We start from the raw sequence: 14,896 nt of genomic DNA, 5'->3' as shown, positions 1-14,896 counted from the left end.
TAACTTCACTCTCTGTGTCCATGTGTGTTTCTTGAGTATTTATTTCTGTCCATCTTCCTTCAGTTTAAGTCAATTCCTTTTCCCCTCTTTCATGCACAGCATAGTGCTGTTGTACCACTCAGACTGGTAGTGGCTGAATGTAGTCCAGCCTGCCATCTGGGCATTGAAATGAAAAGGAAGAACACTTTTCTATGTAGCTCACTAATATCTAACCAGGGCATATTTTCACTATCTAACCAGCCAAACTGACAAATGATTGGAGCTCAATGGTATCCACAATTGTAGGTCTGTGATCATTTTACAACCACAGAAGAGGAAACAAAGCACCACTTTACAATGACCTAAAGGAGAAGTGTTAACCTAAACTAAAATACCAGTGAAGCCTGCACATGTGCATGTTTATATACACACACACTCACAGAGAGCGGCTCATCCATTTTGGTCTGGTGGGCGTTGCTGGGTGAAGGGCAGAGAGAGGTCGGGCTAGGGTTAATCCTGAGAACACACACACACACACACACACACACACACACACACACACACACACACACACACACACACACACACACACACACACACACACACACACACACACACACACACACACACACACACACACACACACACACACACACACTAGTTAAGCAGAAGTTAATAATGAAAAGCTTTGGTACTCTGTGTTTGAGCCCTACAGCAGGGTTGTACACACTATATTTGAAGCTACAAACATGCATCAGAATCCAAATAGGCAACTACACAGAACACCAGCACCTACATAAAAAACAAGCAACCTAAAAAAGTTGGATACAGGCCCAATATGTGTGTATATCTTTGTATAAAAGTCACCAATGCATTGAATTAGATGCAAAATCTTTCAGTTTAATGTTGAAAATATGATAGACTCGTTGATTTAGCAAATAATACAATTTATAGGCTAAAACTGGCTCACTTGATATATCTTTGTCTTCCTAAATGTACCATGACACCCCAAGATCATTATGTAGAGCACTGACAGCATGTTTCCTATATCTGTAATCAAAATAACAATAAAAAAAAACATTCTCTTTCACTTTGATGATACACATAATGATGCCAGATGACTAGTTGATCACACTGTGAGACTAAGCTTGTGGGATAGCTTGTCACTGGACACTCACCCATACATAGAGTATATTGATCAGAATTTTGACATTTTATAAAGGGTCATTTCTTCAGCCGTGTCATGGGTCATTTCAACAACTGGGTCATGACATTGATGGTGTTCTCTGCTTGTCACATTAGGCCACAGACAAAAGGGATTCTGCTAATGACTCAGATCAGTGCACTTTGGACAAAAACACTCCGGCTCAACTGTTTCCTGGCTCTGATGAGACGCACAAGACCGGTCAGGCGCACGTACGCACGTACACTCAAAATGCTTCAGGACTCCACTTCTTCTATAGGCCTACTGTATGCTTATCACTCATTTATGTTGGAAAACAAACAAACACATGCACACACATGTACAGCCCTCTACTCCCTTTACACCACAACTTTAAAATAGTTATTTCAGGTCTGCAGGAAACACACAATTGTGTGTGTTCTTTTAATATTAGGAAAAACATGACTGGGCGACCCAAAATAGTCCCAGTTCAGGTGTACAGACTGCAAACAAAGTTGCAAAAAAAACAAGCTCCCAATACAATTTGGACGATCTGAAGGTAATTACAGTTTGTTTTTTTAAATACATTTGAACGAAAATTCAGGATGTAAAATAATATTATTAATGAATAGGGTAACACAGTTATTCAAAAGGAGCAAATGTTTCCCTTTGTACAAAAGTCAATTTAGGTGACAAATCATGCATGCAAAGGCCCAGGCCTGTCATACATACTCAGCCTCGACAAGATGGAGAGATGGGGAAAAAAAAGCAGCACAGGGAGACGAAAGGGCTTTGATGATAGGCGAGGGGAACAAGACAAATGACAACGTAGTGGAGAGTAATGGACAGAGGGAACAAGACAAGGACGAGAGGGAGAGGGGCAGAGAGTGAACAGGTCTTAGCTTGATAAGCTCTGTGTTGACCTATATAATGTACAGAGATGCATCTGCTTTTCAACATCTACTCACTGATTCTGGCGCTTGTATGGACGAAATATTAACAGGACTAAATGGCTCACAGCCTGCGTTTGTGCATGCGAAGTTCATTCATTAAAATCAAGTATGAAACTCAACCCTTACGAGTTTATGACTACTGGATTTTAGACATCTTTCATGTTTGTTGCAACAGCATCATTATTACCAAAAATGCACACTTTAAACCAGGAGTGTCAAACATGCGGGATGACTTTGCAAAGTGTAAAAATTAGTTGTTTTGATCATAACGTAAAATACGGTTCCTAAATTTCCCTCGGGATGTATCCTATCTACTGTAGATACCTGTGACGAAATGTGTTTTTTGTAGATACACTGATCTGTAAGTTGTAATGCACGTGCAAATGATAAACTGAGGCTTAATATTGTTGAAATTGCACCTTTTTTCTTAAGAAATTTCAGGTTGTTCATAATGTTTTGTAAAAAGATAGTTCATTGAATTTGAACATTTTCAGAATGTACTTGTACTTTTCTTAAACTAAAACGAAGGGAAACATTTGGAGTTGTCGTTATTTATAGGTTTGTATGCTATGACTTTACTGGTCCGGCCCACTTGAGATCAAATTGGCCTTTATGTGGCCCCTGAACTAAAATTAGTTTGACACCCCTGCTTTAAACAATACATATTTACTCAACATATCTACCCACTGTATAACCTTCCATTATCCACCTAGATATTGTAGTTTTCATATTTGTGTATTAGTGAGGCCATTGTGGCACTGCCTCCAACTAGGGCTGCAAGAAATGATTAACTCATTTGCCAATTATTAATAAAAAATGTAATTAATTAAGAATCAAAAGTTACAAGAGCCCAGGTGGCTATTTTCGCAATGTTTTTTATTAACCAACAACAGGAAAAATGCTAATCCTCTCTTTTAGAGACGCTTAAGAAGTACATTAGGGCTGCAACTAACATATATTTTAATTATGGGTTAGTCCGACAATCATTTTCTTGAATGCTCGATTAATTGTTCAAATAAAATGTGAGAAACGTCATCAGAATTTAACAAAGCCCAAAGTGATTGCTTGTTTTTGACACTTTTCAACACTTAAAAACCTAAAGATATTAAGTTTACTATCAAATAAGACAAAGAAAAACAGAAAATCCTCAAAATAGAGAGGCTGGAACTAGTAAATATTAATATTAATAATAATAATATTTAATCAGAATAATTAACTGATTTTGATGTAGCTGATTTTCTTCTCTGTAGATTGACTAATTGATGAAGTTTGGCATTGTTTCTTGATAAGTGACTTCAATGTGCATTCACAAGTACTGCTAGCAAAGTCAAAGACAGAGATAAAACTCTTACATACCCACACGGTACAGAACTGGAGATCACAGCGCTTTGTCTCTCAGGGTGTAATGTCAAACCACGTTGATTTATTCAGCAGGTGGTACAGTCGCCTTGCCATCCTCCTCTCTCTCTCTGGACTTGTGTTGTCAGCTCTGTTTGAATAAAGTTGAGCAGGCTGCTACTATACATGGAGCCATCAAACACCCAAAACACTTAGATAGGAATTAGAATTAACACACTGAATTCCTCAAATCCTATAAAATACTGCTTACGTGTCTACCTCATTATTTTAAGTTTTCATTCCATTATTGCATCCCTGTGTAGGGTCTAAGTGTCAATGGCCTTAAATCCTACGCCACTTTTAAAATAGTCTCCCAATACTCACTCCAAGCATCCTGAAATACATTGACATTCCCTTCAGTGCCCTAAAAATAGATTAATATATTAAACACATTCAGTCAATGTGAGGAGAACACAGTTGCAAACAAATGGAATCTGCAGGTTTGTAAGAGGACTAACTAGTTTCTCTTATTGACAGAGTGTTAAATGGACTAAGTGACCTTTAATGGTAAGCTTGATGCTAGGTTTAGTTAGTGTGTATGTGTAATGACCAGAGGTGAGGGTTTCAAGGTTAAAGTGGAAATAGTCAAAGCTGCACAAGTGCTATTTCAGGAATAAGTCGTTACAAAGGAAAGAGAGTAACTCCTTACAACAGCCTTTTAAAGTGACATGTCTTCACTCAGGAGGCTGTCTCTTATCTTCTTTAGTGTGAGGACATTTGGTCATCATTAAAAAAGGTAAAAAATACAAGCAAACACACACAGTTGCCCTCTGACCTGTCCTCTTGTTAATGTTATCTTTCATCTCAACCTGCCTCCGCTCTGTCCCTGGGCTGAGCAAGGTATCTTACAAACAGCATCACTCTGATTGGCTCTAAGAGTAACTCTGTAAGTAGTTTTTTTACTATAAGACAAAAGAGAGATTATTCTCACACACACACACACACACACACACACACACACACACACACACACACACACACACACACACACACACACACACACACACACACACACACACACACACACGCACGCACACACACACGATCAATATAGCCCAGAGCAGTGTTGAGTACTGGATCTAACCCACATAATCATCTGTAATCTCTGACATCAAATCCTGCAGAGACACATTGGAGGGTTGACAACAAGCCTTCATCAGCTCAAAGCGTTTAATAGCCACCCCCACTTTCAACACACATACAAAGCACTGGCAGGGTCAGACGCTAAAAAGGAGAACTGCAAACGTGAACCATAAGAGGTGCAGAAGGTTTATTCCATTTGTTCAAGGTTGCACAGAGGGTTAGGGTTAGCACAGAGGACCACATGATGAATGGTGTCCTTTAACTTGGAATCTTTAATGTCATACATTATCAGATTAACTAAATTAAACAGTACTGTAGCTGAACTGCATGCAAGGTAAGAAGAGCCACTTGCAGGCCAATGTTTGACAGAGGCTGTACATTTTTAGTCTAGGACTAATCTAGCCAGACAGAATCAGTAGAAACTGGGCTCTTACAAGCCTCAAGTCAGCGTCATGGTGACTATAACGCACTCGTCTAAATAGCATAACTAGAGACTGATGGCTTCAGATCTTACCGTGAACAAAACACACCAAACTCTTGCTTAACTCAATGTACTTGGCTGAGCAGTAAGCATAGAAGCATACACTATATTTGATGAGGTTATCATATTAGTAGTTATACATTTTGAAGTTAACAGACCAGTCATCCCTGGGGAATACCTGGCTTTGTCTTTGTTCCTTGTTAAAAAATGTCCCACTCATCCTTGCTTTTTGATCCCTCCCTTCCTTTTCTTTTGTCACCTGAATAGACTAAATTCATTTCTTATTTTTTATTTTTCCCAGTGTAAGCATTTGGGAACCTAAAGCGGCAATCTAGAAGATATTTATTTAAATAAAATGTCTGTTCTATCGCTAAAGGAGGCAACACAATTGAGCCTATGGCCTACTGATGAAGGTATTGCAATATTTATATACTTTCAGTGGTGACATTACAGTTTTACTTCATTGTCCATTCCAATAAAATGGAAATATGAAGACAATTATGAAAACTTGAAGCTCATGTATCAACAACAGGACTCCAGACTTCTAAACTCTAAACACCATTCCAGTTTTGTCTCAGCTAGAAATTATACATCAACCTGGACTGAAATCTAAGTCAAAGACTGAATGTGCATGGGACAAGCCCAGACCTATGGACCCAGGCCTGCTGAACAACATGCACCTCGCCTTCAGGGTTGGTTATAGCAAAGATCTGCGTGACGTCACATTCAGCTGAGGACAAAGCCCACTGCTTTCTCCCAGACAGAGAGGTGGGGGGCGGCTGTCAGAGCAACGCAAGGACAAGCACGAGAGAGAGAGAAATGTAGACTTATTGTAGATGGATTTGCAATGTGCGTGTGCAGAAATCCTCCTTTTACATACATGTGAGACAGCTGATGGATTTCCATATGCACGTGTGCTCTATGGGTCATGTAGACTGCATGCACTTGTGCATAATGTGCATGTCAATGCCATCCTGTCCTGCTTGTCAGGACAATGGGAGGCAGTACATTGCAGCTCAGCATAATAACACTGTAATAACACTTTATATTTACTGTAACAAGGCTTTGGTGACATTAATGCGCCCTTCACTGCATGCTGTAATGAAACTCCCAAGTGCAATCCAAGGGAACAAAACGCCCACTGGACTCCTTATCATTAACACTCCACCTGCTGAGTTACCGTCATAATCTCCCATATACATACACACACACACACACACACACATATATATATAGATATATATATATATATATATATATATATATATATATATATATATATATATATATATATATATATATATATATATATACACACACACACATATACATACATATAATGTATATATATATATACACACACATATATATATACACACATATACATACATATACACATATACATACATATACACATATATACATATACATACACATATATACATATATACACTATATACATATACACATATATACATATATACATATATATGTATGTATGTGTATATCTGCTAGTGCTGGTGATCCCTCCTTCCTGCACAACCCATATATGCACAATGCCAGGAGAGCATGAATATGCAGTTATAACTAAATTAAATATTTACACATGCATGTTGATTAGACACACTCATACACCCATGATGGTGATTAATACATTGAGATTTCTATCACTACGATTTCTGTCCCAACCCACTGCAGACTGCAGACTGCACACAGACACACACACACACACACACACACACACACACACAGAAAGAGTGAGAAAGGCAGACAAAGCAGGGGAACGCCCCCTACACCCTGCAAGATACAGTCAGGTCATCAACTGGTTTAGGCTGGATTCCAATAATTCTTTACTCAGATTAATAAAGAAAATGATGACTGTGACTGTATGTTCAGATTGCAAACCTTTAGCTACAAACATCCAGGAATGACAAAATAACCACTACCTTGCAGAAGAATAAGAGGTAGCTAGCTAAACAATTTTCAAGATTTTGAAGTCTACTCACCTAACCAAAAAAAAGGTAGACTGAGGATTAAAACACAGCCTGGCAGTTTGATCTGAGGCGTCGCTGTCGTCTGGGAGTTTGGCCTTTTTGTTATCTCTGCCGTGTTGACTGCTGCGTTGTCGCGTTCCAGGTAGCTAACGTTATAAGGCGAAAATCGAAGCTAAAAGCCGTTGGCAACCTTAGCTTGATGTCTGATCGGTAAAATAATCGGACAGCTTCAGGATCGTCCTCCCACTCTCTTGCCACATAACTCGCTTGTTGGCTGACTACGTCCCTTCCTCTCTGTTCCTGGCTTTTTTTGTGCTTGCAGCTGTTTTCGTTGTTACAACCTTTGCATGAAATTCCTCTTCTGTCCCTTTAAGCGACAACGTTTCCGGGGTTTGCTAGTTGATATACAGGAGGCGGGACTTCACGGCCAGCTGAGCGCCTGTCATTTAAGCGATTGGCCGCTTTTATTCCCCTTAACCAATCAGCACGCAGGTATTACGCCTTCTTTAAAACATGCAGATTTATTCAAAAGTCCCACTTCGTGATTGGACTATAGATTAAGTTAAGACACGCCCAGTACACGTGCTTTTTCTCCCCTCCCATTCTTTAGTGCAAAGAGCTTTATTTTGTGCTGGAGCTCCTGCTGTCAAAAGAACCTCTTGTATTTAACAGAAAACTACAACCAACGATTATTTGATATGAAACAGAAAACGTTATACAGTTATGCAGCACTGACATTAACATGTGGTAAACTAATTAACATAATACAATAAATTCACAGTCAAATGTGCACATGCCAACCATATTTTCTTCCATTTGTAGTGAATCTGCCACAGCCATGTTGTCACATAGCTAAGAATAGATCAGCAACACTTCCTATTCCCATATTTCTTAGCAGCTGCATTGAACTCCACACCCATCTACCCAGTGCAGACTGGGGCCTGATTATACCTCGCCATGGAGAGGAGTGCAGATAAAAGAAAGGCCAACAGTGAGCTCGGGGATTGGAATGTAGGATATTGCATTTACTGCTCTTGGCCATTGATCTAGCTCTCGATGGTGTTTCTTTGTGGCAATGCAACCGCTGCATATTTCATACAGCAATAGTCATTGCAAAATTACCTCTGCATTTGTTTTTTATCCTACATCGGTTATGCTGCATAACATATTGCAGGAGTTTAGAACCAAATCAGAATAGGCCATACTTTTCAAAAAAAGTTATCAACTGATTTATAATTGTAATCACTACAAAGTTCTGCATTAAATTAGTATTATTCCTTGTGGATGTATTTATGAGAGCAGTAGGGCCTCTCTGCGATGTTACATGGCTGCAAGTATACCCATTTTAAGTTGCAAGTTTCAAGTTTTCATTCATGTCCACAATTTAGGGTCAAGTGCACAACAGTGTGTGTTTGAGACGTCCTGTTACCAGAACATCTTTTATTTAGCTTCTGGAGACAAGAAAAGCCCCTTTAGTGTCAGCGTCTCTACACACTACTGAAGGCTTTACTCACAGAAAAATTATATTTGAGACAAAATATATATGGAACACTTTAAAGCACATAATTGTTTACATCTTATCTCAATGTGGCATATGCAGCCTTTAAGCCTTTTCCAGTAATTCATCATGTAACATAATCTGAAAGGGGAAATGACATTGGTTGTACAGGTACACTGTAAAAAAGAGAAATGTTTATTATTGGTTTTACAAACACTGAGAACTACTGCTCAGCTACAAAAAAAAAAAAACATTCAATGGTGCAGTCTTCTTTTTCCACATCAGGGCAAAGATGCATATACATTATTGAAATGGATAATACAGTTTAGGTTTTTACAATGTTGTTATCTTTATAATTGTGTGTTCAACAGCTTGCCTTCATGTCAATTCTTCTCTTAACACACAGCAGCTGCCTTTGTTAGTTGAGTGGCTGGCGCCCCCTGCTGTTCACTTGCCAGGACAGTCATATTATCCTGTCAAAGAGCTCTAGTCTAATAACTTGCTGATCAGTATCCTGGACTTGCTGTGAGAATCTGGGTAAGAACAATACTTTAAAATAAAGGCTTTTGATTAATTGATGAGTGAGTGTATATATTTGGACCATGCAGTTTTTATACAAAACTGCAATAATCAACAGGTATGTTTCTTACATAAATATATCCAAGATACTTCCTAATATACCAAGTTAATATATATATATATATATACACTGCAAACTTTCCCTATTATGTTCTAAAGAAGGTTACATACCTTTTACATATACACACTCTACTGTTCAGTAGGGTACTACAGTAGGGTGTCTAGTCAGGCTGAACATTTCAACCAAGTACACATAGTAGACACATAGTATCACATCTTGCAAACTATATACATTCCTTCACTCGTGAATTCTCATACACCATACTTAGTTTTAAGTGTTGTCAGAATTTGTCAGCTGATCTGTTGTTTTTGGTTTCTTTGACCCCTCTGCGCCAGGCTCCCTCTTCCTCTTCCGTCTGCTCTTCTGCCCTTCCTCTTGTCTGAATTGGTGCCTGTTGAATAGAAGTCACATTTGCATGCAAAGACCAGTGAAGTTAATCTACTGAGCTGAATATTAAGCATCATGTGTCTTTTTAATGTTTGGCCAGGGACAACAGATGAAAATAAGGCTTTAGGTACACTCTGGCACATGTACGATAAAACGTATTTAAGGGAAACGCATTTTAACATTTACATTTTGACAGCTTTCTTTAAAAAGTGCTAAAACACTATAATGGGGTACTAAAACAAATGTCATTATTGTGATGCTGCCATGATGACCACGAATATATTACATTAGTATGGAGACTGTCTCTATTCAGTAGTATAAAGATAGGACGTTAACTAAATATTTAGTTTGTACATAAATACATTACTAAGCTGACATTTGGGAAAAGAGAAAGCAACTTGTAGCTATATGAATAAATAATGAGGTTTTGCATACAGTATGTATCCACCAGAATTTGGGACCAAGTCATGGTTTTGCAAGTCACAGGTTTTCTTCATTTAGTCATTTTCTTCAGTCCGCACACACAAACCCAATATATATTCAACCTTAACTTAAGGGCTGTGTGTATGAAATGCATGTGGTGGAGCTACAAGAGTCTTGGGTCTATAATCATTGCATATAAATGTCAGGTGTCATGAAGATTGTTGTGATCTCACCTGGACTGCCAGCGTCGGCCACTGTTCCACACTCGACCAAAGGAGGGAAGCCAGTTGGCGTCTGTCTGTGAGCTGTGATCAAAGTTGGCGCCCACTCTGTTCGGTGGAAGCTTCTTCAGCTTCTCTTGCTCCTCTGGCAAAAGACATACGAGCCCATTTTAATAATACTCCATTATTTGAGAGATTTAGTGAACATTGATATATTTGTATCATTAAGACTGACTAAGATTGAGATCAGAGACCAATATGTTTAACTGCAGTAAAGGTACAGCAGTAATGTAGTACCTAAATCAGATTAGTATTTTTAGATAGGACAGTGATGCAATGCATAGCAACAAAGAAGTCAGAAAGCATATACTGTACGTATGATGGCATAAAAGAGGACGTATTATAAATCACTGTTCCCTGGTTACCACAAGTGATGTGACAGCAGCTAATAAAACATTATGGCTGAATTATCATCAAGGCTGGAACATTTCTTTGAGCAAACAAAAATGCTCAGCTGCAAACACATTTACATAACTTAAAAATTTAAAATGTGTGTGTGATTCCTACTCTGTTTCAGGAACCCTTGGAGCGATGGTCCAATCTCTGGACGTGCTGCAGCTCCCGAAGTCCCCTCCTGAGGGTCATTCTGGAGCCAAGGAGGGACGGCACCTACGACACACAAAAGCAAAGCTAAATACTTTATCAGTCCCACGCAAGAGATGAACTGAGCTCAGAACACAGACACTGGGTGAGTGCACTTACTTTAAAAAGCATAGAATATACAAGTATATACTGTGTGTGTGTGTATATATATATATATATATATATATATATATATATATATATATATATATATATATATATATATATATATATATATATATATATATATACACACACACACACATATATATATTATATATATATATACATACACACACACACACACACACACACACACACATACATATATACAGTATATATATGAAATGCAACATAATAGTAATAACTATTCAACTCAACTTCTCCAAAGAAAGTGCCAGTTGTTTCTTCAAACCCCAATCACTGTACATTTCCAATGTACTTTACCATTACATAAATTCATATATCACTGTACCTGTATGAACATTTCCACTGTTTTTAGAATCCTGTAACAGAGAAAACAATTGAACAAGTGAGTTGATCACGTTTGTGTGAGGGGAAAAAACCCCAATATAAAAACAATTACTTAAATAAGGGCGGCTGTGGCTCAGGAGGTAGAGTGGTCATTCCGTGTGTCCTTGGGCAAGATACTGAACCCTAAATTGCTCTTGATGGCATGGCCAACGGTGTGTGAGTGTGTATGAATGTTTATCACTACTGACGAGCTGACTGACTATGAATGTGGGTGAATGCTGACATGTGTTGTAAAGTGCTTTGAGTGATTGCAAAGATTGGAAAAGCGCTTTATATATGCAGTCCATTTACAATTGAAACACTTTCTTAATGAGAGCTGTCCACCTACCTGATAGCCTATGAAAGTCAGGCCTTGTCCTGTTGCAGCCCTCGGTGCTTTGACTATTGGCTTAACAAAGCTGCCCCCTGCCTGCTGGTCTGATCCCTGAGGTGTACATTGAGAGCTGTTCCCCAGAAAACAAGATGAGCCCCAAAACATCAAAAGTTATTTCAAATGCTATTGATGATACAATGCAGAAAGGGTCAAATGTTGTCGGTAGATGCAGTGTTACCTGATAGCATCCTCAGCAGACATGTCTGTGCCGTTGGGTCCATTGAACAACTCCAGTTCTGCGTCACGCTGATATTGATTCAGGAAAAGCCAACAGTGGTTCATAGAGGAAGTCTAACAACTAACCTTCATCACAGCTTTTATCATCACATACTACTTTGCCCTTAATGTTAACATAAACCTCTCTAATAATGTCTTTTTTTATCTCTTACAATTCCAATCCCTTTTCACCATTTCCATCTTGGTTTGGAACTTTTTTACAATTACTAGAAAATACTTTTTCTCTACACCACCTACTACAAGATTTCAAAAGCCACCATTTCTTTAATTAAACAGGATCTCAAGAGGATCATTTATTTCCTTCTTTACACTTACAATCATATAGATGGAGAATGGTGGTATTTCTCGTATTAAATGTTACTCAAAATGATATAATCATAAACAAAAACAAAATAAACAGCCAGGTCCACAGTGATGGATACTGCCACTGCATCCTTGGAAAACCAACCTCTAAAAGAGACTGAAGGACCTCTTGACGCTGCTTCTCCTGTGTCCGGATGATATCAGCTTGCTGCAGCCATGATAAGGAAAACAAGAGAGAGAAAAACTATTTCAATCAGCAGGTTTAAAGCCCGGATTAAATAACACTCCTTTGGAAACGGCAATGTCCGTTTGTCGACCACTTTAGTCCCGACTATCTCAACAACTATTTGATGGATTCCCATGAAATCTGGTACAGACATTCACTGTTGGTGATTCTCTGACCTTTTCCTCTAGTGCCACAAGGAATATCTATCTACTGGATGGATTGGCACAATGTTTGTTACATTCATTGTGCACGAATGACATAACCTAATCTTCCAACTTTTCCTTTTGCACCACAATGAGGTTGACAGTTATAGTTTGGAGTCAAATGTTTCAACAACTTTTGGATGGATTGCTGTGAAATTATGATACACACATGTCCCTCTCAGGGTTGAATTGTAAAAACGTTGGTGATCCCCTGAATTCATCTATCACAATGATCAGGACAAAAATATCAAATAATCCAATACTTTGACCAAAACTTACAACGTCAGCCATTTAACTGTACTTTGTGTTTAGTGCCAAGTAGCAAATGTTCACATGCATGCATGGTAGGCTAAACTAGCACCGATGTGTACACCTTCATCAAGCCCCGAGCATGGCTGTAGACGTTTGGTTTTGTTAAGTTGTAATAAAGAGAGTGAATTTACATTACCTGTTTAAGGAATTCATCCTCCTTCTCCACAAATGATTCCAATGCTTTTCCCACTTCATCTTTAAACCTAAATAAAAACAAACACGGATCCTTGCAGCCAATCTCTTAATATCCAAACAAACTGTACTGATAAAGATTTTTTGGGGTCACCCAGGCCTACCTTTCAGTTTCCTCCTCTGTGATGATGACCTTGTCTCTAAACTTGGGGTCGGCCTTATTTTCCCACCAGAACTTGTGAGTCTTCTTCCTGTGTTCTGGGCTGATACAGATACATTTTAAAATGTCAAAACAAAAAATGTATACAGACAAAAGCATGAGTATGAGATTTGTTTCAAACCCAAAGACGATTCACAAATGTATGCATTGGTTTGGGAAACACAAGCTGCATCTAAATTGTAGTATAGGCCCAAGCACAAAATATGCAAGTCAATCTTCTGAAGTTGTTTTCTAATGCAGAACACACAACACAGATTATATCCCAATAACATTTTCTGGAGTTAAATTGGGTCCTTATTAGAAAGGTGGATTTAGGATGCTTTAAAAAAATATTTTGATATGGACAGACTGATGATGCATCTGTTTACATTTAAAACATTTTGCTTGTGCTTATGTTAATAAAAACATGGTTGATAAGATGCTTTCATGGGATACATGTGCAGTTACTGTGACAGACACAAGATCTATATGTGTTTGTGTTTGCTAAGGATACTGTTTAACCCTGGGGGGGGATCTGTCCTGTGGTTGAACTGGGTGGACGTGAAGCAAGGCATGGCATCAGAGAAAACTAAATAAGCTAAATAATAGTTGATTAAAATAAACTTACGTGGCCATGTGTTCTAACAAGCCTCCGTACAACACAGTCATGTTGTCATCTGTAACATTTCTATCTATTTCAAGCCCACAGCAGTAGCACCAGAATGTCTGCTTGTGTTGGGTGCAATCAAACTTTTCTACTTGGGGTTTTTTAAGTGTTCGGCGAGCTTCCTTCACCTATGAGACAGTGAATAAAACAAACAAATGTTATTCTACTTAACACGTATGATACCTCAAAACAGTATGTGTCGTTAGGTAGCGCAAGAATATAAACATAAAAACAAAAAAGTGAACTTCAGTGTCACTCAAAATGTGACACAACATGATCATTTTAATTGTGACAACGGTTTTGAAGCTAACGTTAGCATCAGGGCTAGTACGTCAAGGTGGAAGAAATGCGAGGACAAAATAGTCAAAGTGTTACACATCAGTAAGATTCAATTGCCAACAACCTACTTACCTTTTCTAAAAATTTAAGAAGAACCACTCTAAGTCTGCTTTGGTGGTTTTTTCCGAAGATATGTCCCTTCCCAGTGAATGTTGTTTGCCTACATATAGCACAGTAATATGCACCCATTTAGACAGCGTGTAAAAACCATAAAATAAACTAAAGCTGAATTGACGCAGGCCCTGAGCTAAAACGTAACATTACAATGTATTGTTTCTTCTTTCCTAGACTATCCACAGCGGAAAAACCCAAGCCAACATATATGCTATTACTAATAAATTGCTACAGGAAGCAATGCCGTCTTGATATGTTTCCCCCCGGAAGCTTACAGGAGAGGAAATGTGGTGCTGTTGTTAAACTGTTCCGACTCTCATTCTAATGAATAATTACAATGAGTAAAAGTGTTGCTTGGCTTAATTTTAATAAGGATAATAATAATAATAATAATAA

At 38.3% G+C, this 14,896-nt stretch overlaps 2 protein-coding genes across 4 annotated transcripts in view; both read right to left on the bottom strand.

Moving 5' to 3' along the window:
* The window catches only part of atosb (atos homolog b), a 28,120-nt gene extending 20,702 nt beyond the window's left edge, over positions 1 to 7,418 (bottom strand). For 2 of the 3 annotated variants that reach the window (XM_029439669.1, XM_029439674.1), the window contains exon 1: positions 7,063 to 7,418. The gene's annotated coding sequence lies outside the window, so the exon portion shown is untranslated. Of the gene's footprint in view, positions 1 to 419; positions 496 to 7,062 lie in introns of those variants that run through there. The other variant, XM_029439670.1, reaches the window with a different exon arrangement.
* Positions 7,419 to 8,714: 1,296 nt separating this feature from the next.
* cenatac (centrosomal AT-AC splicing factor) lies at positions 8,715 to 14,752 on the bottom strand. The gene is made up of 11 exons (XM_029440839.1): positions 14,459 to 14,752; positions 14,009 to 14,175; positions 13,346 to 13,444; positions 13,186 to 13,252; positions 12,454 to 12,516; positions 11,947 to 12,014; positions 11,724 to 11,838; positions 11,337 to 11,367; positions 10,787 to 10,888; positions 10,232 to 10,364; positions 8,715 to 9,579 (listed from the first exon to the last, which is right to left on the bottom strand). Exons 1-11 carry the CDS (start codon positions 14,573 to 14,575, stop codon positions 9,459 to 9,461), a joined length of 1,083 nt encoding a protein of 360 aa, XP_029296699.1. The 5' UTR covers positions 14,576 to 14,752; the 3' UTR covers positions 8,715 to 9,458.
* Between the last annotated feature and the right edge of the window lie 144 nt (positions 14,753 to 14,896).

The sequence above is a fragment of the Cottoperca gobio genome, chromosome 9 (genome assembly GCF_900634415.1).
Source record: "Cottoperca gobio chromosome 9, fCotGob3.1, whole genome shotgun sequence".
Taxonomy (NCBI): Eukaryota; Metazoa; Chordata; class Actinopteri; order Perciformes; family Bovichtidae; genus Cottoperca; species Cottoperca gobio.
The sequence above is the reverse complement of the archived record's forward strand: the minus strand, read 5'-3'. Positions and strand labels throughout refer to the sequence as shown.